The 22,300-nt window shown below is 41.6% G+C and overlaps 1 protein-coding gene across 3 annotated transcripts in view; it reads left to right on the plus strand.

Annotated features, from left to right (window-relative positions):
* The window catches only part of Herpud2 (HERPUD family member 2), a 40,454-nt gene extending 34,479 nt beyond the window's left edge, over nt 1–5,975 (plus strand). The window contains exons 6-8 of one of the 3 annotated variants that reach the window (XM_034510242.2): nt 3,565–3,888; nt 4,546–4,660; nt 5,111–5,975. In XM_034510242.2, coding sequence (XP_034366133.1) covers nt 3,565–3,888; nt 4,546–4,660; nt 5,111–5,272 — 601 coding nt within the window. In that variant the 3' untranslated portion in view covers nt 5,273–5,975. The remainder of the gene's footprint in view (nt 1–3,564; nt 3,889–4,545; nt 4,661–5,110) is intronic. The other 2 variants (XM_034510243.2, XM_076939714.1) reach the window with 2 other exon arrangements.
* Nucleotides 5,976–22,300: the final 16,325 nt, after the last annotated feature.

A 22,300-nucleotide genomic window follows, 5' to 3' on the forward strand; every position in this document is an offset into this window, starting at 1 on the left:
ACAATAAACTCAAAAATATGAATTTGCTATAGTCCCTTAACTCATAGGTTAACTGTCCCAAATCAGTTAAAAAAGTTAAAAAAGGGCTGGGTCTAGGCCTTGTATTCCTAAATGTGTTATACAGGCACAATGCCCATGAGTGTATCAATATTCATCTCATTTTTATATTAATAAGAGGCTCGTACCAATGAAAACCTTAAATTTGAGATCAAAGTAAATTTTGTACCATTTAAGAATTTATAACTTCATCTTGATAATAATTATACAGATTTCTACCAATAGGTTATGGCTATGCAATAAGTCCTAGCTAATCCCCCCTGTTCCAACAAAACCACTACTTTTCCTTAGAAAGACAGACCATTATTAACCACCTTAGTCCCCAAGCTCAGGGAATAGGGGCGCTGACTCTTCTTTAACTTCTTCAAGCTGATTACGGGCGTTGAGATATTAGAAGGGGTTGGGGGGAAGAGTAAGTTGATAAGCCTCTGATGCTGTGTCTTCACTGAATCCAGATGGAATTCCAGGACATCGGAGGTTTGGGCAGGTCTGCTCAGTATGCTTGATGAGTAGATACACCAAGGCTGTGTATTCTGCAATATACAATTCTCAGAACAAGTTTTAGTATCAAGAAAAAAAAAAATTCCCCCCCCCCCCAGGGGTTGGCATTTTTTTTAAAGGATGTTGGTTCTCACAACTTTTATTTTTCAGTTGTTAAAATTAGTTGTAGTATTTATGTTTCAGATTTTATCCCCTTACCCTACTTCCTCCCACCATCCAGAAACCTCCTATCCCATCCCCCTCCTCATGCTTCTATCCCCCCTCATTATCCCCTCCCCACCCTCACATTCCCCCCACTCTGTGTTCATTTTTTTTTTTTTAATGGGACCAAGAAACTTCTCTTCCACCTATGTCCGACAAGGCCATCCTCCCCTACATATACCTTTGGAGTCTTGGATCCCTCCATATGTGTTCCCAGGCTGGTGGTTTAGACCCTGGGGGGCTCTGGTTGTTTGGTATTGTTGCTTTCCACCTGGGGTCACTAACCCTTTCTGCTCCTTCAGTCCTCTCACTAAGTTCTCCATTGAGAAACCCCTGATCATATCAGCGGTTAACTGTGAGCATCGTCCTCTGAGTGTGTTAGTCTTTGGCAGACCTCTAAGGAGACAGCTATATCAAGTTCCTCACATTATGCACTTCCAGCCATCCACAACAGTGTTTAGCTTAGGCGCCACACTCAGTGTGACACATACAGCCACCACACTCATTCTTGATTGTGGCTGGAGGAAGTTGGAGTCTCATCACTGAGGTATGACTGCCCTGTTCTCCATCACCCTCATCCTATACACCAATTCCATGCTGCAGCTGCTGTTCTGTGTTCTCTTCTGTCTGTCCTCCTCCTCTTTATCTCCCTCATCATTTTCTCTCCTTCCCTTTAACAGCAGCATTTCTCTTTCAGTTTGACAGATACGGACCTGCTGCCTACTGTGTACCTGCTGACACCCAGGACTTGGTCCTCTTAGATGTCTTTCTTGCATGACTGCAGTTGTTAGTTCTTTTCCCCTGTGCTTCCTGCTACTGCTCCATTTCTATAGGGTAGTGGCTTTTGCTCTAAGGTCAGAACACCTAAGCTTTGGCTCCTTCGTTCTTTTAAATGTCCTTCCTCCTGACTTCTTTGTCAGTGGAACTTCCCTAGTAGTTGTCAGGAAAGCTCTTGGCCTTAACCTTGTAGAGTGTAGCTTCTGTTATTCCTGAACTTACCATCTTACAAAAATGATATAATTGAGCTTCTTTTCTTTCTTTGAATCCTGCTTTCAAAATTTCAGCCAGATCCTCATTATAAGTCCGTTTTACTTTACACTAGCTGCCATTTTTTTAAAATCTCATACCATAACCAAATCCTACTTTATATAACTTTCTTACATATTACTGTATCAGGCTTTTTTTCCCCTCCAAATGTCTACTGACTTTCTTTCCTCCAGCCTGAAGGAGATTTGGTACACACACACACACACACACACACAGCTTACCTGCTTTATGAACCTCGTATGTTAGTGCTCCTTCATAAACACTGGCTTCAGGGAGGCTGTTTGTACTTTTGATGTTGTCATGGTCCGCTATTGTTTGTGAAGACTTTGTGCTTAGTACTGTTTTACACCTTTTGCTTGTTTGTGACCTCCATGCAAACCATGTAAGATGAGTAAGACTTCACTGTAGCTTACTGTTGAATCAAATTACTGTGTGTGCATCATTTAACTTTTGAATCTCAGCTTCTTACCTTTAAAGTAGCTCACCCATCTATCAGAGTGGTCATAAGATAAATGTTTTAGAAACAAAAAGGCTTATTTAGAAATAAAGTCCTAGTGAGCACATTGGTTTAAATTGGAATTTATAGCCTAGGGAATATAATTCCCTTAATTTTCCTCAGGTACCTTGAATAACTTTTTTGACAGTTTAAGCATTTAAAAATACGTAGTAGTAAAACTTAATACATAATACAAAATAAAGTAAAAAAAAAAAATCCTTGTGTACCCATGTTTCAGCCTCAGTATTTACAAAACCATGTCAATCTTGTTCTATAACTTTCCCCTTTTGTTATCATTTAAAGCAAATCCCAGCCATGTTATTACTTTTCTGGGGGAAAAATTATTTTTCTTTGTGAGACAGGCTCTTATGTAGCCAAGGGTGCCTCAGAATGACTTTGTAGCCAAACATGGACTCCAAAGGTTGCTTGTAGTGCTTCCGACTCCCCAATGCAATGACTGTAGGCTTGTGCATGCTACCATGCCCAGTTTTATGTGGTGCTAGGTATAGAGCCCTGGGCTTTCACTATACCAGCTGAGCTACATCCCCAGACCCTTTTCTGACTTAAAAAAAAAAAATCAATAAATAAAATTTCTTAAAATTAGATTTTAGTGTGTGTGTATGCGTGCATGTATACTGTGTCACACATGTAGAAGCAGAGAGCAGCTTGTGGGATTGTTTCCCTCCCTCTATCATATGAGTTCCAGGGATTACACTCTGGCAGCCATCTTGCTCACCCTGTTGTGACTTACACGGTCACATCATCAGCACCTTTTGGGATACAGTTCCTTCTAACATGACAGGAACCAGCGATCCTCAGATAGAGTTGCCCAAAAACCAGGTTTGAGGTTAAGAAGTGATTCCCCACCCCCCAAGGTTTATTTAATGTTGAAATTCATATTTAGACAAGTATGCCAAAGCTTGGCCTGAAAGGAATTTGGCAGCTCTGAGGTATTATTTCATTTAGAATAATAAAATTAATTGAAAGATTAATTTCAGCTTGGAATCGATTTAACCAGAATATTTGGTTATTTCTTCCTCCTCTGTGTGGTCTTAGATGGGCAGGCTGAGAGAAGGACCTTCACTAGCCCCTCTATTTAACTGGAAACTGTTTTCTAAGAAATACAGAGCAAGAATGTGGTACTGGAGATAAGAATGTGGTACGGTTATACAATTCATAATTCCCAAGACATTTAAAAATACATGGTATGGTAAAGTTTTTTTTTGTTTGTTTGTTTATTTATATTTTGATGACTATTTCAGTCAAGCTGCAGTTACAGCTCAGGCCACATCAAGTGCCAGCTCAGCCCAGCATACTGCATCCTCACCTCTAAATTTGGCACATGTTCCTGGAGAAGAGCCTCCACCAGCTCCCAACCTAGTGGCCCAAGAAAATGTGCCCATGAATGAGAACGTTCAAATGAATGCACAGGGTGGCCCAGTGCTGAATGACGAAGACTTGAACCGCGACTGGCTGGACTGGGTGTACACGCTCTCCCGAGCCGCCGTCCTCCTCAGCATCGTATACTTCTACTCCTCCTTTAGTCGGTTTATCATGGTAATGGGAGCCATGCTGCTGGTTTATTTGTGAGTGACGGGTATTAACTGTTTGTTCATTAAAACTGTTGACCACAGACTCTGGCATAGCATAGTCAGAAATGCTGAGTGAAGGAGTTTTAATATTGCCCTTCATGTATCCGGCATATTGATGCTACCCAAAAGCAAGGACACGAGGTATTGTGTAAGGATATTTATCAGAACTGGCTAAAAGCAGAGATTTAGTTAATCATATTTTATATAAATGTTTAATTTCATTATTCACAGACAACCAGTTATTTAGAACTCAAGTGCTCTATAAGGATGTTCTTTTATGTTATATTTATCAATAGTAAGTCTTATAAACATAGGTCACACTGTTTTTTATAAGTAGATTTTTTTTTCCTGGCCTTGCCTTCTAAGTGGCAAAGAAATATACCTAGTTATATTTAATTTTTTTTAAAAAAAAGACCCAAAAGATTTTGTGACTTAATGTGTCACACGGAGCCAGTTATGTCCAAGATAAGCTTTTAGATTTGAATTGCCTTTTGTTTTACTGTTATTACCTTGAGAACTTCCCTGGCTTGAAGGGAGATACTTGTTTTTATCATTTATAATAGCTCCAATAGTTTTTTTCTTGAGGGACACTTTTCTTGTGTTACAAATACAAGTGACTGTGGCTTCTTTTCTTTTTATTTTACTGAACAGACACCAAGCTGGATGGTTTCCTCTCAGGCAAGAAGGTGGTCAGCAGCAGGCTCCCAACAATGTGGAAGCCAACAATGATGGGCACAATGCAAACAACCTAGAACTCGAAGAAATGGTAGGTTGTGGACGTTTGTGCAGATTTTAAAGGTAGATAGCCCTCAGCTCTACCTGGGACAGAGATGGTGACAGGCCTTGGATGCTCCATAGATACCTGTGGAAGGGACAGAGAAAAGCTAACGTAGAAACTGTGGTATTCATCTGGGTACTTAGCATGTGATACCCAGTCAGTCATATCATCTGTTAGACTTAGTGAGAAGGAGTAGCTTCCAGAAATAGTTTAGAGAGAAAATTATGCCTGTGGTAAAAATGTATTATATTGGCAGTGATTTGCACACTGTAGAATTTATGAATTTTAGACTTCACAAAGATTTCTAATGGCTCTGGATCTACTATTAGACTGACATACCCAGATTTCTTCTTGCTACAGAGAGTATTAGCACTCTGCTGTTATACATTTGTTTTTGTGGTACCGATTACTCAGGAGTATGTTTATGTTGTTTGAAAGGAGCGCCTTATGGATGATGGACTGGAGGATGAGAGTGGAGAAGATGCAGGTGAAGATGTCAGTGCAGCTCAAAGGCCGGGGTTAATGGCTTCAGCTTGGTCTTTTATCACCACCTTTTTTACTTCACTAATACCAGAGGGGCCTCCCCAAGTTGCCAATTAGACCTGAAAAACTGTGCCAGCTGCAAAGGAGGGTCTGACTTTAGGAAAGTGGTTTAAATAACAGTGCAATTTAAAAACAATGTATAACTTTTTTTTTTGATGATCATGTACAGAGGTTTTCTTTAAGCTTCTCATGCATATGAATATTTTAAGCACAAATGGACTACTAGGCTTGTGATTTTTCTTTGTTTAAGATCCTAACAGAACATATAGCATAAAATACTGGTCTTCCAGTCTTACTCATTTCAATTATGTGTAGTGCACCAAGCAGAACCACTGTGTGTTATTTCCTTAAAGAGCTGCTACACCTTTAAATGTTCATAACTAGATGGCCAGCCCTTCAGTGTGTACTTTGAATAAATATATCTATTTTCTGTGAATTATCCTGAAAGTTTTAAACAGAAATGACCTCATAGTTTTTAATAAAGTTTATTTACCTAAAATGTGCTAGTAGCATCTTGCCCACCCATAAAGCAATAAACTTCTCAAAAATATTAATTTTGACATTTGAATAAATGATGGAAACTTTCTATTTTAAGGACACATGTCCCATCGGTTGGAATTAGTACCTTAAAAGAAAAAAAAAAGGCAGCTCTTCATTGGAATTAAGTGATACAAAATGTTTGATATGGCAGTACTTTTATAAAATATGCTGGAAATTACTCCCTGTAATTTTTTAAATAAAAAGTCAATTATGATAAACAGCCTTATGGGATATTTATTCAAGCTCTTCAAAACTAACTTACCTGCAAAAGTATATTTAAATTTTACAAGTTTTTTTTTTTTTTTTGCAAGGGTTAATGTTCTTCAGGTCAGTTTGACCTTCCATTCCAAAGAGTACCTCTTAGGTTTCAGGCCAACTGACACTGGCAGACATATTCCTGGGTTGGAGCCCGAGACTCCTACAGAAGTACCTACAGTAGTGGCAAAAGAATGCAGAGCTGTTGAAACTCTTGATGATTTATTTCCTTCTGTTGGGAGCTAGAGAGAAGCCTTGTGGAATTTGCTGAGGGGACGGCACCTTGGGGGACTTTTGTGGAAGTGTAGTTACAGGGTCACTGCAGGGCACTATGTCTCAGCTCAGGCAGCGCCTCAGGAGGAAGGTCCTGGTCAGATTTGTCCTGAGAGGGGAACAGCTATGGGTTCTAGAAATAGTAAATGTGTTCCTATTTTAAATTATCTCTATTTTGTTAATTTCCTCATGTCAACCTTACTTTCCGTAAGTCTTGGTAAAAACAAAACAAAACAACAACAACAAAACCTAGTCAGATGTCAGCCATGTTTTGGAGGGGCCTGTATGGTGTCAAACAGCTGTGGTGCTTAAAGATGATTTTCAAACAGCAAAAGAGCATATTCAGAAGCCGAGAGGCTGCTCTGAAGGCCAGGTGCTAACTATGACAACCAGGATGATGTTTTCTAGAATGCTTCTAAGGATTTTTCTATTTCTTACACTTGATAGAAAGGATTAGGTTATCTCCAGTGAAGGATTCTGTTATGTGTGGGCAAAGAAGGGTGATTCAAGGGCTGGAGAGAGAGGATGGTTGCTCCTTAGTGTGACTCCACAGCCCAGTATACTAACTAGTCTCTCTGCCTCTCCACTACTGAAATTAGACATATCAAGGTAGTGGACTAGAGACCAATTTTGGAGCCAGAATTGTGTAGTCCAGTGGCAGGTTGGTTGGTTGGTTTGAATCAATGATTAGTTTTTTTTACCTCATAGTTAAGACTTGATTTCCACCTCACATTTTAGTAGATTGTGGTAAGGTAGCCTCGTGTCTTGTTGAATCTGGAATGCTGTCACTGGAGCTGCAGAACTGGGCCAGGCTCTGGGAAGTGAGTTCTTTACTAGCAAGCTGTCTGGGAAGCCAGAGCGGCTAGCCGGCTCATCTCCGCTGGTGGAAGGTCCAGCCTTGCGACTGACTGCAGGGTGGTGGCAACCTTCTATGTGGTGGACACCAAGCGTATTTATTGTGCCTCATTTCTCACACATTCGTTATACTTTGGATGTTCTGATATTCAAACATTTAGAAACGTTTATACAGAACAGGAATCTATGACAATGCTTTCTGTTATGGAACAGTGCAAGCCTTTTCTTAAGGGCCCCTGTGGAGCCTTTGAGAATCGTCCTCTTAAAGAGAGCACTGAGTCATCACTCAGGGGTTCTGTTGCTGGGCTCTTAGGGGCTTCTTTCCTAGCTGTGACTCTTAGGAAGCTGAAGCTTTGCCCAGCACAGTGAGGCTTCATCCCTACTGAAGACTTGATTCTTCTATAGCCAGCCCTGTGGTTGCAGCCATCCTTGCTCTACACTTGGTCCCAGTCTTGAGCACCAGTTTGGAAGTCATCTTGTCAACACTAACTTCCCAGTCCTTCTGCTGAACTTGGACACTTCCTCTGACCTACTTTACAAATGAGCAGACCACCGCCTGCACACACAGTTCATGGAGTATGTGCAACAGCTCAGGTCTCTCCATGTGACCCAAGGCTACAGTAGAGGCAAGTGGGAAAACTGTGAACACACATGGTCTTCACCAATCGCCATCCTCATGGAAGAAGCACAAAAGAGGCTGGTTTGGGGCCACCTTGCCCCGTCACATAATAAGTAGCTAGAGACTTTGGGGTTGATGTTCAAACACATGCCATATTCCTGCTGTCCTGTCATAACCACTGTGACCAAAAGCAACTTGGGGAGGAAAGGATGTATTTCATTATAAAACAGTTTACCTTGAAGGGAAGTCAGGCGGGAACTCAAGGCTGGAACCCAGAGGCAGGAACTAAAGCAGAAAGTATGAAGGATTCTTGCCTACAGGCTTGCTCGCCATGGCTTGCTTAGCGTGCTTTCTTATATCACCCAGGACCACTTGTCCAGAGGTAACGCTGCCCACAACTGGCTATGTGCACCCAAATAAATCACTAATCAATAAAATAACCTATACAGGTAGTCTGATTGAGGCATTTTCTCAGTTGAGATTTCTCTTCCCAAGTAACTAACTGGCTTGTATCAAGTTAACAAAATTAGGTTACCTGCTCTCTGCTAACACCATCATTTTAAAATGTTTTCAAAACAACTCAAGTTTGTAACTTCCAGTGTTACTTCTGTTTTCAGATGAGAACACCACACCTGATTAAATAACTTGCCTCAGACCGTGCGGGTAGTGTTCCTTCTGCTTTGTAGGGTGCACTTCTTGACATTCACAGTCCAGTCTTACGAACAAGGCATGTGGGGTTCTTAGCTCTGAAGCAAATTGGGATGGGCTTGTTTTGTACCAACCCTTCTGTTGTGAAAACAAGAAAAGTCATAGTGCAGACACTTATTACGATGATCCCAGGGCTGTCAAAAAGATGACTGTGCCAGAGCTGAGGAGAGTGATTGGCACTTGCTGATGTAAGGGATGCATAGAAATTTTAGAAGACTTATTGGCAACAAAAGTAAGAGTTCAGGAGCCTTTCATGAACTCTCCTCTGATCATTTCAGGACGATATGGAAGATTTTGGTTTACAAAAAGGTATAGAGCTGTGTGTCTCAGTTGTCTTAATGCTGCGACCCTTTAATGCTCATGTTGTGGTGACGCCAACCATAAAGTTACTTTGTTGCTACTTAACAACTATACGGTTGCTACTGTTATAAGTTGTAATATAAACATCTGATCTGCAGGGTATTTGCTATACCACCCCTGTGGGGTCCCAAACGTTGAGAACCACTGGTATAGGAGATGAAAGGGCCTGGAACGGGTTCAGCACTTACATATTTGTAGGGAAAAGAAGTATGAGGAATGGTCAGTAGCTGAACAAAGTGAGAGGACGGATCATTAGACTCCAGAGTCTCTCCCTGGGAAATCTGGTTTGTCACACTGGAAAATTAGAGCAAACTTGTCAAGTCTTTGTGTGTTGCTCCTTGAAGATTGTGAACCTGTTATTCCCAGTGATGGGCAGAACCGCAGGGGTAGATGGCTGCATTGTGTTATTTCGAACACTAGGTGGTGGTGTAGTACCACACTGTCTATGCGATTGACAGTTTTTCTTCAGCTCTTGGGGAGCCTGGTGGGGAGGATGCTACCTTACCTTAGGAAGAACAAGCATGTAAGAGAAGACACTTTTAACCTTGATAATGTGGTCTTGATGGAAAACTCCAAGGATGGTTGGCGACCACTGTTAGGACACCTGGTCCTAACCAGCCCTGATGAGTTAAAGTAGGCATCCACGCTGCCAGCAGATTTGTGAATGAGGCAGGATGTCTAGGTAACTTGAAGCTCTGCACTGAGGAAGGTGTTCAAAGAGACAAGAGATCAAAAAACCTTCCTTTATCTGTAAGGCAGGGGTGGTGGAGTGCGATGAGGGGTGGTGCAGGCTTGCACCCACCAATATGTTCCCACCCTCCTCTGTCTACTTTAGGGCTTGCTGGTGATTGCAGTTCTTCCTGCAAGAAAACCCAGTTCTTCCAGACACCCTGGAAACTAACTGCAGAGGTACTTTGAGTGAAGCCACTCTGGGGGTTTCCATGGTTTATAACACTTCTCAGAAGGATAGAGGTCATGAGAGAGGAAGGCGGAGAAACTGCCTTGTCAATGAGGGGCTGGGGACAATAAAGAGCCAGGTTAACTAGGTGCACTGAGGACTTCAGATGAAGGATGTTTGTGGGACAACTATTATCTTCAACATTAGCATTTTGAAAAGATGGGTAAAGTGGTATACAGGGATTTTTTTTCAGTGCTGCTTATAATGTATTATAAATTTTGAAATTGTTTCAAACTTGAAAGTAACATAAAAATTATAAAATTTTACTTTTACATGATTATAGAATATTTTAAATAAACATAGAAATATAGAGAAAATAGAATCAGTTCTTGTGCAGGTGACTGAAAGGTTAAAGATGGAAGAGGGCGCTCCAGAAATGAAATACTTTGTGCAGAGTTAGCCATTCATCACAACTGTCCAAGGATCGCTCTACATCCAGAATCAGTTCCTAGTGGTGGAACTGGACCATTGTTTTCCAGGCAAGAGCCATTTCAATATTGGAAGACTCCGTAAGAGCACAGATCTATTCACGTTCTAAGCATTTGCTTAATGAGGCTCTGTTCTATGCCTTATGCCCATTTTGCTATTCTCTAGGAAGTCTGTCTGTCTGTCTGTCTGTCTGTCTGTCTACCTTCCTTCCTTCCTTCCTTCCTTCCTTCCTTCCTTTCTTTCTTTCTTTCTTTCTTTCTTTCTTTCTTTCTTTCTTTCTTTCTTTCTTTCTTTCTTTCTTTCTTTCTTTCCCTAATTCCATAATTCAGGAATTTAATTATTATTGCCTGAAACCAAAGGATCTAAATCACGATGGTCTTAATTGCTAAATTCTGGTTTTGACATCATTCTTTAGCTCTTAAGATCTGAACTTATAATTCTGGGAGTTTTTAAAATGTTACAATAAAGTTAAAAAGCTAACACAGAGTCATGCATGACCACTCAGTGTTTTTCCCTGTTCTCCTCAGCTTACATTAGTTTGGGACATTTGTTGCCATTAATAAACCAATTTTGATACATTATTTTAAAACTATTACTTATACTTTCTCAGATACCCTTGATCTTGAGCAAATTTTCCCTCTTTTTATTCTAGAATCCTCTTGGTGTTCTGGTAAGTTTCCTTCTCACTATTCAGTCTATTCACAGCTTCAAACCTCTCCTAGACCATTTTGTTTCTGAAGATCTTGTTCATTTCAAGGGTTATGGGCCAGATGTTTTATGAGTTGACCCACTGTTTTGAATTGTGCTGATATTTTTCCCATGACTAACTGGGGTTTATGTGCCTTTAGGGAGACCTCAGAAGCACAGTGCACATGCCATCAGCGTGGCTTAGCACTAGTGATACTGACTTTGGTCAGTTTATCCTCTGGGAATCTCTTCCTTCCTCAGCCTTTACTTAAGGACTAAGTAGGTTCACTCCACTGAGTCATGTGTCTACATAAGCATTAGAAATTCTTCCACATGGAGCTCATCTTTCCTTAACTGTTTTTTTTTTTTTTTTTTTTTTTTTTTGTGTGTGTGTGTGTGTGTGTGTGTGTGTGTGTGTGTGTGTGTGACCTGAGTCTCATTCTACTTACTTTATACTTTGGGTTTTTACCTGACTCGTATTTGTTTTGTTGTTACTCAGCCCCACCCCACCAGTGCCCCTCTTTCAAAGGGCTCCTGCATCCCCTGAGATACCCCACCACAGTGCTTTTTTTTTCAGGACTTCCTCGTGCCCTAACACTTCCTGCCTGATGCCCAGGCTCATCTCATGCATTTTCTCCACCAGTTCTAGAATCAGCCACTTTTGCAGTGAGCTGGGGGAGAACGGCCTTCGTTATTACAGGTAGGATGTCTTTTCTAGGATGTCTATTTGTAATGGTCTTGTAGTGAAAAGTCAAACATTTTGTGATGTGAAAATCACATCTGTCCTGTAATCTGCATATAATAAGCTATAATGTGACCTGCAATGAAAGAAGTAATGTGAGCCAGGCAGTGGTGGCAAGCACATTTAATCCCAGCTCATGAGGCAGAGGATGTTGAAGCCTGGTCTACAGAGTAGATCCAAAATGGCCAGGCCTACACAGTGAAACCCTGTCTTGACAAATCAAACTAACTAGCTAAATAAATAAATATACAAGAAATAAAAACAAAAACCCCACAAGAAGCACAAAACTTTCACAAAGCTACAAAAAATGAAAATCAAAACAAACTAAAGACCAACAAGACAAAAAGTACCAAAACAAAACAACATAGAGGGAAAGTCCAAAGCACACCATTGAGTTCAATTGGCCAATTCCTCCTCCTCATGGGGGCTTCCCTTGAGTGTGGTTGATGAGTTCATGTGTGCGTTATTTCTCTTGTGTCTGGAGGACACTGTTTCCTTGGAGTCATCCATCACCTATGCCTCTTAGAGTCCCTCCATCTCTTCATCCCTGGGCACTGAGTGAAGGGCGTTGATGGAGACGTTCCATTTAGGACTGAGTGTTCCAAGGCCTACAGTATCATACTGTAGTCTGCCTCATTTTTTTCAGATCCTCAGATCCCAGGTCGAGCAGGCAAAATCTGCACAGGACAGCTGAAAAGTCAACAGTGGTAGCCCTTAAATCCAATAAGAAGTGGTTGGTTACCCCCTTTGCATTTGTGCCACCAATTCACCAGTCTATTTTGCCAGCAGATCATTGTTGTAGGTCACAGTGTTTATAGTTGGGTGATATTGATTATTTTTCTTCTCTGGTAAGGTATAGAGTACCTCACAGGACCATGTTCAATAAATAATTATTGTCTTCAGAATAGAGCCCTACTCTATTATGGAAAGACAGGTTTTAGAAAGCAACCAACAGTCTTGGCAACAACCTATGATATTTGATGGTGTTGTAATTAGGGATTTACTGCTGTGAACAGACACCATGACCAAGGCAACTCTTATTAAGGACAACATTTAACTGGGGCTGGCTTACAGGTTCAGAGGTTCAGCCCAATACTACCAAGGTGGGAGCATAGCAGCATCCAGGCAGGGATGGTACTGGGGTTTCTGAGAACTCTACATCTTCATCTGAAGGCTGCTAGCAGAATACTGACTTTCAGGCAGCTAGGATGAGGGTCTTAAAGCCCACATCCACAGAGACACACCTACTCCAACAAGGCCGCTTCTCCTTAGTGCCACTTCCTGGACTAAGCATATACAAACCATCACTGAGGGAGAGGTTCCATGGATACCTTTGACCAATGACTCAACAAGATATAACCTGGCATTGGAGGTTTTGTTTGGTGGCATACAATGTCTAGTTGGGGTCTTGTCTCTTTTATTATTTGGGATGACACTTAGATTACTTTCATATATGTATTTTTTCACACAGTTTTTTCAAAAGGCCTTTAGTGTTACTTTTCTGTCACTGATACTTCCTCCTTTACCCTGCTCTCACACTTTGTGCTGGTTTGTCTTATATCAACTTGACACACAAACTAGAGTTCTCCGAAAAAAGAGAAACTTGAGAAAATGTTCCCATAAGATTTAGCTGTAAGGCATTTTTCTTAATTAGTTATTGATGGGGGAGGGCCCAGCTCACTGTGAACGGTTCCATCCCTGAGCCAGTGGTCTCAGGTTCTATAAGAAAGCTGACTGAGCAAGGCATAGAAGCAAGCCAGCAAGATGTACTCCTCTGGCCCTGCATCAGCTCCTGCCCCCAGGTTCCTGACCTGCTTGAGTTCTTGCCCTGACTTATTTGATGATGAACAGTAATATCCAAGTGTAAGTCAAATAAACCCTTTCCTCCCGAACTTGCTTTTTGGTCATGCTGTTTCATTGTAGCAATAGAAACCCTAATTAAGACACATCTCCCCACTTAATCCTCATATTCTAGTTTTCTGTTTATCTCTTCACAACCATGTGTTCTATTTCCTCTTCCTTAAGGCATCCTCTTTTCTCCCTGGCCCTAACTAGATACTTAAACTCCACAGTTAAATAGATTGTAGCACACATATGTAAAGCTAACATTCATACATAAAACATGCAATGTTTGCCTTTTGGGGGTCTGTGTTACCTCACTGAGAAAGACATTTAAAAAAAGACTCCATTTACCTGTGAATTTTATAATTTCATTTTATTAACATTTGACTAATGTTCCATTGTGTAAATGTACCACATTTTCATTTCTTGTTCATCAATTGATGGACAGCTCGGCTACTTCTGGTTATTGTGAATAGCACAACAGTGAACATGGATGAACAAACAAGTGTTTCTGTAGTAGGATGGAGAGCCTGCAGGTGAATGTCCCAGAATAGTCTAGCTGGTTCTTGAGATAGAAAAATTCTCACCTTCCTGAAGAACTGCCACAGTGATTCCATAGTGGCTGGACCAGGAAATTTATATGGGAGAGTTGAAGGGACTGCCCATGGGGAGAGTGAAGGAAGACCCCAGGATGGCTGTCAGAAGCACATAAAGAAGCTGATCACTGCATGCTGAGTATCACCCACTCCAGGTTGCTGCCTCAGTACCATACTTATACGCAAGAGTGAAATGACTTGATGAAAGTAGTCTATGGTCTCAGCACTCGCTGATGATGTACTATTAAAATCCTTACTTTCTCCTGGGTACTTGGATTCATTTTAAATACCTTCTTAGGCCTGACAGAGGGTTTCTGTGAATTTATATGAAAATACAAAGCATTTTCTTCCCTCTGATGGACATGTGGTTGATTACCTAAATTACTGTTCTGTTAAGTGCCCCATATTGACACCTGTGCTTTTCAATGACCTTGCCCAATGACATCCCTGAAAGGACTTGGAAATCCTCAGGGAATCTGAAGCCAGTTATCACCCAGACAACATGTCATCTTACGTTTTTTGAAGTGCACTTTTATAATAGTGCTAATGCTTCCTTCATATTCCATAGATATGTGCTTCTCAGTCAGAGTCTTTAAACTGTACAGACAAGCTAGGGAATACTAACACAAGAGGCAGGGATAGGTTCTCTTAGGGAAGTGGGGCATTGTGACAGTGGTCACTTGTGATGGAAAGTCCTGTGCAAGGGTAGGGCCACATTGCCAACTTCTTCAGGGTAGAGGTGACAGCCTGTGGTAGTTCTTCCCAATAAAGCAGGGGTGAGTTGAAAAAGGCAATTAGAACGATGTAGGTGCTCTGTGCTGTTTCTTATTCATCCTAGTTTTGATAAAAACCCTCCAAAGTGGTAGAATTATAAGGTGGAAGCAAGTCAGAGTCTCACTGAGTTACTCCTGGGGGTGTGAAGGCAAGCCTGTGTGGCCTGTGGCAGTCTGCTTGACCTTCTGTGGTTTCGGTTAATGTGCACAGAAAATATTAAATGGAAGAGTCCCCCAATGAGCAAAGCATGAGGTTAGTCTGTACACTGCTCTGTGTTGTTACTGCAGTGGTAGTGTTTAAGTGACCCTCATGTAACAACCAAATGGGACCTCAAAGTGCCTGTTGCCCGTCTTCTGACATCACTCCATCTTTTAGATGGTGAATCAGCACACATCAGCACATAGGCAGGGCAAGAACAGCACAATAGAACATCCTGAGCAAGCACAGCCACAGAACTTCCATTGCAACATATTGTATTTGCCGTGTTTTATTAGTCATGTAGATGCGGCTTGACATGACCACAGCCCTCTTGAGTCATCACTACCAGGATTGCCCTTGAGTAGTCCTAGCTTGTTTGTCTACATAGTTGTGCAGTAAAACACAAATAGACAAGACTTTATGTAGGTCCGTGGAGTCCTGTGTAGGTTTTTACCATCAAACCCTTGCTCCAGAGTTGTGTCTCTCCCTTTCATGTTATCTTAGGATAAACCAGGTACATCCCAGAGATAAAACAGCTACTTTTGTCTAATCCATAAATACACCTCTCTGATTCATATGTTGGGAATTCTACTGGTTTTGTTGTTATCTAGGACTACACTTTGGTCATCCTCCAGTAAACTTTGTTCCATGTAATTTCAGATCTGTCTGCTTCTCTTCTGTCTTTCATGTAGGACCAGTCTTCAAACATCAGGACCCAGCTATATATAGCTTGGATTATCTGCTGTTTCAGGCCTCCATTAGAGTTTGTCAAATGCATCTCCCACATTCAAAAGAGACTCCTGTAAATGTTTGCATATGCTTTTAAATTATTAGCATACATTATTTTTACATACGAATTGGGTTTCTTATGACATTTTGCTCTCAGTGTTTTAAGTCAAGGAGATTGTATGACCTGTCTGTGACTGCCCCAGTATATCATTGATGTACCTGAGGATCTTCAGAGGTAGTCATACTATACTTTTTCTTAACTGGGGTAATGTACACATGAGTATAATTTAGGAATTCTTTGGATTTCATACATTTCAAATACTTCTGTTTGTCCTGGGCATTTCACAAAACCACAAGTCTACTCTCCTACGTATGAGAGTTGGTTGGCCTATTTTATCTGGGTGCATCTGAGAACACAATTTGAACAGTCATTCTGGGGAAACTTTTGCAAACTATGTCAAGAAGGTATCTCTTTTTTTATAGAGTGATTTGTTTCTGGTAGTAATTGAACCTAGAAACACAAACTTAGGTAAACGTTCACTCAGAAGCATGCTCACCTGCAACATTACCAACAGTGGTAAGAAGTGGAGAGACAATGGTAGCTGCTGGGGTGCATCTACTCAGAGGTGCCAGGCAGCTTTTTCAATCACAGAGACTTCAGTGTCACCGCAGAGCAATGAAGAGGCCAAATGAGAGGAAACAGCGTACAAGCGTGTGTCTGTAAGAGGATCATCACTATGTACAACCACAATGAAGCCAAAGCCCTTGCCACTGCCACATCCAGTCCATACTGGGTGTTCCTTAGACCATTAGTTTGAAAACCAACAGTGACCTAGTTATACTCCAAAACATAGATGCCTTATCGTGTAGTTATTTCTTCTGGACTGAATTATTTTCTCCTGGAGTGAGAAGGAAGACTTAAGAAGCTAAGAAACTTAGGAACCTCAGAAAGTATGGAAAGTTAGTTCAAGATTCATAAGTCCCTCTCCAAGGTGGTGTGAGCAGAACACACTGTGGATCTGAGACTCTTAAGTGGAGCTGATGCAGGTTGGGTGAGGATGTTCAGAGATGCAGCTTTCCTTAAACGTCATCCGTACTGGGGTGGGCTGTTCAGGCATGCAGCTGCCCATGTTCCTGCAGACAACTTCTTACCCATGCTCCTGTAAGTCCAATAAACGCTACTTTACCATCCTGGACTTTGCTGAAATCATTTGTTCTGCTGTTCATGCCTTGTGTTGGGTGAATAGAGACTTGTTCACACATCTCCAAGGAAAGTTATGCAACCCGTTTAGAAAAAAAATGTAAACACATGTTTAAGGTTATATATAAGATCTTTCTTTTTCTGGATTAGCTTTTTAAAACTTAAAACACAGATTTAATGAGATTCAATTCTGCAATCCCTTGGAACCCCTGGACGTATTTATGTGTAAGAACTAAGGAGGAATGAGAGGAGGGGCCGCTAAGGGAAGGGGACAGTGGTCCCATTACAGGTGAAGTTCCCAGATCTCTGCTTAGTGAATGGGAAATGACCTTTAGTGTCTCATACTGGGACCACAAATTTGCCCTGTGTCACCTGAAAAGAATTCTCAAGAACCTCTTGTTATAATGTTTTCTTCTATCTAAATTTTCTGGTCATTAAGAGGACAGAAGACACAAGCGTCTGATCAGTGAAGAAATCAGTTTATACAAAGAGAGTTGGGCATATCGTGCAGCTCCCTCTGAAAGAACAAACTACCATTCCCTGCCATAGCAGGTCTAAGCTTTATGCCATTGCTTACTCTCTTCAGCTAAGCCTCTATATTTCAAAGCAGGAATGCATCTTACACTTCTCTCAGGTCTTTAATTGTCTTACAATTATTTCTCATTGGAAGCTGTCAGGGTGATGGAATCACAGGTTACAAACACGGAGAAGAAATAGAAAGAAAGGGAGATACAAGAAAGATGTAAAAATGCCTATAATGAACTCATGCATCTTGGGGAAACTTCTAATCTAATGAGAATAGATTTTGTTGAGATGATTGTACACCAACAATTAATTATTCATGGCAGAGCCATCATTAAGATTTCATTTTGTTTAAAGGCCTCTAAGTGACTTAGAAAATTGGGTTAAGCAGGAGAAGAATTTCAAGAAAGAGACAAGGGAAAGCTTTTCACTATATTGACTTTTTAAATATTTTCAAGATAGATATTATGAGTTGGCACATAAATTATACTTCGACTGAAAACCACCAGTGAGTTGCCTGGATAACTGTTTGTGCATTGGTAGATAGTAGGCCAGCATGGCAAAATGAAAGCAGGTTGTCAGAGGGTTGTGAAAGGCTTAGGCATTTATTACAGGATTCTATAATAATTTTATTGGTTATGAGAGTAGGAGGAATCTCTGCGAATAACAAGATTGGTGCAACCTGTGGCATTTTGTGTCTTGTAGGAAGTGAATACTCACCCTGCCCACTGATAGTAATGCAAAGTCAGGCATTACTTAGTTTTGTAAAAATGTTGGTGTCTTAGTCCTCATGACTTGCTTATCTTGAAAGGAAAACACCAGAAATTGGTGTCAGGTTGAGATTTTAATGAGACTGATTCACAGCATAGAGTTAGAGATCCAGGGTGGATTCATACAAAGGCATGGCATGTAGCACTGGTCTCTGAAGGTACTTTAGAAATGTGTATTAAACTAATGAAAGGTGCTGGTCTACCCATGCAAAAGGACCTCTTCTGTTACAGACTAAAGAATCCTGAAACACCTTTAATCAATAAAGAAAAGCAGAGTTGACCGGCACTGGTCTAGAGCCAAGAACAAAGGGGTCAGTTGCTTAAGGCTGAGGTTTCAGCTGGGCGTGGAAGCAGCATCTACCATAGACAGAGAACTTTGTCTAGAAAGTATATGCTACAGGAGGGCAGAAGGCACAATAAGAATAAGAACAATATGGTCACCTTAGAGATGAACCATTGCTATAATAGAGGGGTGAGCCCAATGTGTGTTTTTATTTCTAAAAATCTGTACTATTTTAAAAACATTGTTTAAAAACAGGGTAGTTTCTTTCATGTTCATTGCTACTCTATTCAAAATAGCCAGAAATTGAAAAAAACCTAAATGTCCCTCAACGGAAGAATGGATAAAGAAAAGGTGGTAGGTACATTTATACAACGGAGCATTATCCAGCTGTAAAACAAACAAACAAACTAAAAATCAACCCCTCCCCCTCAAAAAAACCAGCATGAATTTGCAGGCAACTGGATGGAACTAGAAAAAAAAAATCATGTATACACTTACATGTTGATATTAGTAGACCCAGACAGGTTAGGGATGGAGGAAGAGGCTAGAGGAAACACATAGATTTTCCTGGGAGGAAGAAATAGAAGGAATTGTACAGGTGGACTGGGGCTTGGGGTGGTGGTGGGGTGTTGCTTGCAACCCTAACCAAGACCCTTTGGAGCAGGGGTAGGAAGGTGCAGAGTCAATGATATAGACTCTGGGAGTTGGGCAAGTGGCAAAAGCAGACTCTATTATTATGGAAACTGGACAAACCTTTACACCCCCTCCTAGCATCTCATTGGCTCTCAAATAGCCAGCTATGACGGTGTCTTTTTCTCAGTGATTCTTTCCATCTCTTGGTCCAGTTGTCTCTAGCTGTGCTGGCAGATTTTAGGTTGGCTCAGGGGAAGTATTAGCAACAAACACATATGCCGGCATTGCAGCTGGGTCTGCTTGGCTATGTTCCTCCTATAAGGGGGCAGAAACAGAAGGATCAGGGGCAGGGAGGGGATATGGGGTTGAAGGAGGGAATATGAGGAGAGACAGCTAGAACTGAGGGGCATGTGAGGATGACATTAAAACCTAGTACACTGAAACCTTGCTAAAATATATAAATTTAGTGAGGTCTCCTCAAAATGGAGGTGATGGAGTTCCTACTGGTCATTTCTTTCCACCAAACAAAGCTTCCAGTATTGGTACTGGGTTTCATCCAATTAAGTTGTTGGTCAAAGGAGTTCGATGGAAATCCCCAAACAATCCAAGCTGTTGTCAAGACAATAGCTTATCGTTTACAAACTAAGAGTAAGGCCCCATTACTGAAGACAACACCCACACAATTCGTTGAACATGGAGAGGCTGGTACCTACATAGAACCTTCAGCTCATGTTCTAATGACTTTGGTATGTGAAGGTACTCTGCAGGCTGCCAAAAGAGAAATGTAAACACTGACCCAACCACAAAACCTTTGGTCTAAAATCTGTCCTGTCTGCAAAATGTCCTAGGACAAGGGTAACACAAAGCTCATGGGAGGAACCAACTAATGTCTAATTTGACACTTCACAAGAGAGAACTCATATCTGACACTGTTTAGGTGAGCATGAGCCAAAGACTAGATAGCCCAGAGACATAGAGTAAAGTCAAATACAACTGGTCTAAAAAAAATAAATGTAACAATAAAATGGCACTCAATGATATTCTGCTATACTCATAGATTGGTGCCTTATTCAGCCACTGTTAGAGAAGCTTCCTTCTGTAGCAGATGGGAACAAATACAGAGACCCACAGCCAAACATCACACACACACACACACACACACACACACACACACACACACACACAGAGACAGAGAGACAGAGAGAGAGACAGAGAGAGAGACAGAGAGAGAGACAGAGAGACAGAGACAGAGACAGAGAGACAGAGACAGACAGGCAGACAGAAGGAAACAGAGAGAGAGAGAGAGAGAGAGAGAGAGAGGAAGAAGAAGAAGAAGAAGAAGAAGAAGAAGAAGAAGAAGAAGAAGAAGAGGAGGAGGAGGAGGAGGAGGAGGAGGAGGAGGAGGAGGAGGAGGAGGAAGAGGAAGGGGAGGAGGAAAGACCTTGATAGCTTTAAAGAGATGTCTCCATCAAATCTCTCCTCTTGGGGCTCAGGGAAGTCAGTGACAGAGGAGGCAGAAGGAATGTGGGAACCAGAGGTGTGGAGGACACCAGCAGAACGAGGCCTCTAAATCAATTGATCAAAGCTCATACGAACTCACAGAGACTGAAGCAGCCAGCACAGGGCCTGTGCAGGTCTGTACCAGGTCCTCTGTGTATGTATTACAGCTTTCAGTTTAGTACTTTAATGGACTCCAGAATGTGTAAGCGAGTGGGTTTTTTTATTTTTGTGCCTTCTTGTGTGGCTTTTTTTTTCTTCTGTTGATTTGTCTTGTCTGACTACAATAGGATGGTTTTTGTTTTATCTTACTTAACAACAACAACAACAACAACAATAAAAACCAAGGTGGTTTCTTCTCTTGATTATTTTCCAGGGACATGTGTTATAGCCACTGTTTCATTAATGTCAATATCAAGTCAAAATGCACAGGCCTTTCTAAACCAGTAGCTTTGCTTTCCAATGGCAGAGAGGCGCTATGGAAAGTCTGCAGCTCCCTTATCCTGACATCAGCTAACAGCCTGTTTATGTGTCTCCATCTTCTGTGCTATGCAGATGAGAGGGTATGCTTAGCTCAACAAACACCACAGCTGAATTCCACGATGATTTACACATTTCACAGCAGACTATTTAGGCCTGGAACCTAAACATCTTCCTCTCTTGAAACGCAATACATATCTTTCAACGCGGCTTCCTTCACGTGGGGTGAGATGGAAGGCTTCTCCCCTGAGTCAGCTCCAGGGCCCTGGTCTGGTGGTGCACCAGCTCCAGGTCAAAGCAAAGGCCAGGCAGGATGCCTCTCTCCTGTGAACCTAATTCGGGGCCACCCAGGGAGGATTAGTTTTCATGCCAGACAAACAGACACAATTATGTCTGTGAGGATCTTGCCACATTTCTCCTCTGTCCTGGTTTCTTTCAGCTGATTAGTAAACTGTGACTATTTGCCTTTTAGGTCCCAAGAATGCTAGGATTCTGGCAGCTAATCATAGTTTACAGTCAAGATTTGGATTCTTGGGGCTGGGAATTTAGCTCTGTTAGGATAGTACTTGCCTAGCATCATGCAGGAAGCCCTGCGGTCAAAGCCTAACACCACCACGCAAACCAGGCAGTGGTGATGGGTGCACAGAATCCAAGCTCTCAGGAGGGAGGAACAGGAGGAACACGGTCATTTTTGTCTATGTAGTGAGTTTGAAGCCAGCCTGAGATACACTGGGACCATGAGACCCTGAAGGGGGGAATGAGGGAAGAGAGAGAGAGAGAGAGAGAGAGAGAGAGAGAGAGAGAGAGAGAGAGAGAGAGAGAGAACTGTGCTGTTTTTTCTCTGAAGCTAAGATGCTTTCTTCCCTGGCCCTATCCTACCCAGTCCCCCTCTCTTTCTTTCCTGGAGTCTTGGCTGCTGCTGACCACACATCTGTGCACTGTAGTTAGTACTATGGGGTGTAGGGAGCCTTAGCATATCCATAAAGGGATGTTATAAATCTAACTGGAAAGAGTAATTCTGGAATATTCAGGATGCAAGGAACATTCCAGCCTCTTACAAAGGCATCATTCATGACATTCCAGACACCCCTGAGTCAGTCCTGAAGCTTGCGCCTAGCTCTTCCCCTCTTAGCA

The sequence above is a fragment of the Arvicanthis niloticus genome, chromosome 8 (genome assembly GCF_011762505.2).
Source record: "Arvicanthis niloticus isolate mArvNil1 chromosome 8, mArvNil1.pat.X, whole genome shotgun sequence".
In the NCBI taxonomy this organism is placed as follows: domain Eukaryota; kingdom Metazoa; phylum Chordata; class Mammalia; order Rodentia; family Muridae; genus Arvicanthis; species Arvicanthis niloticus.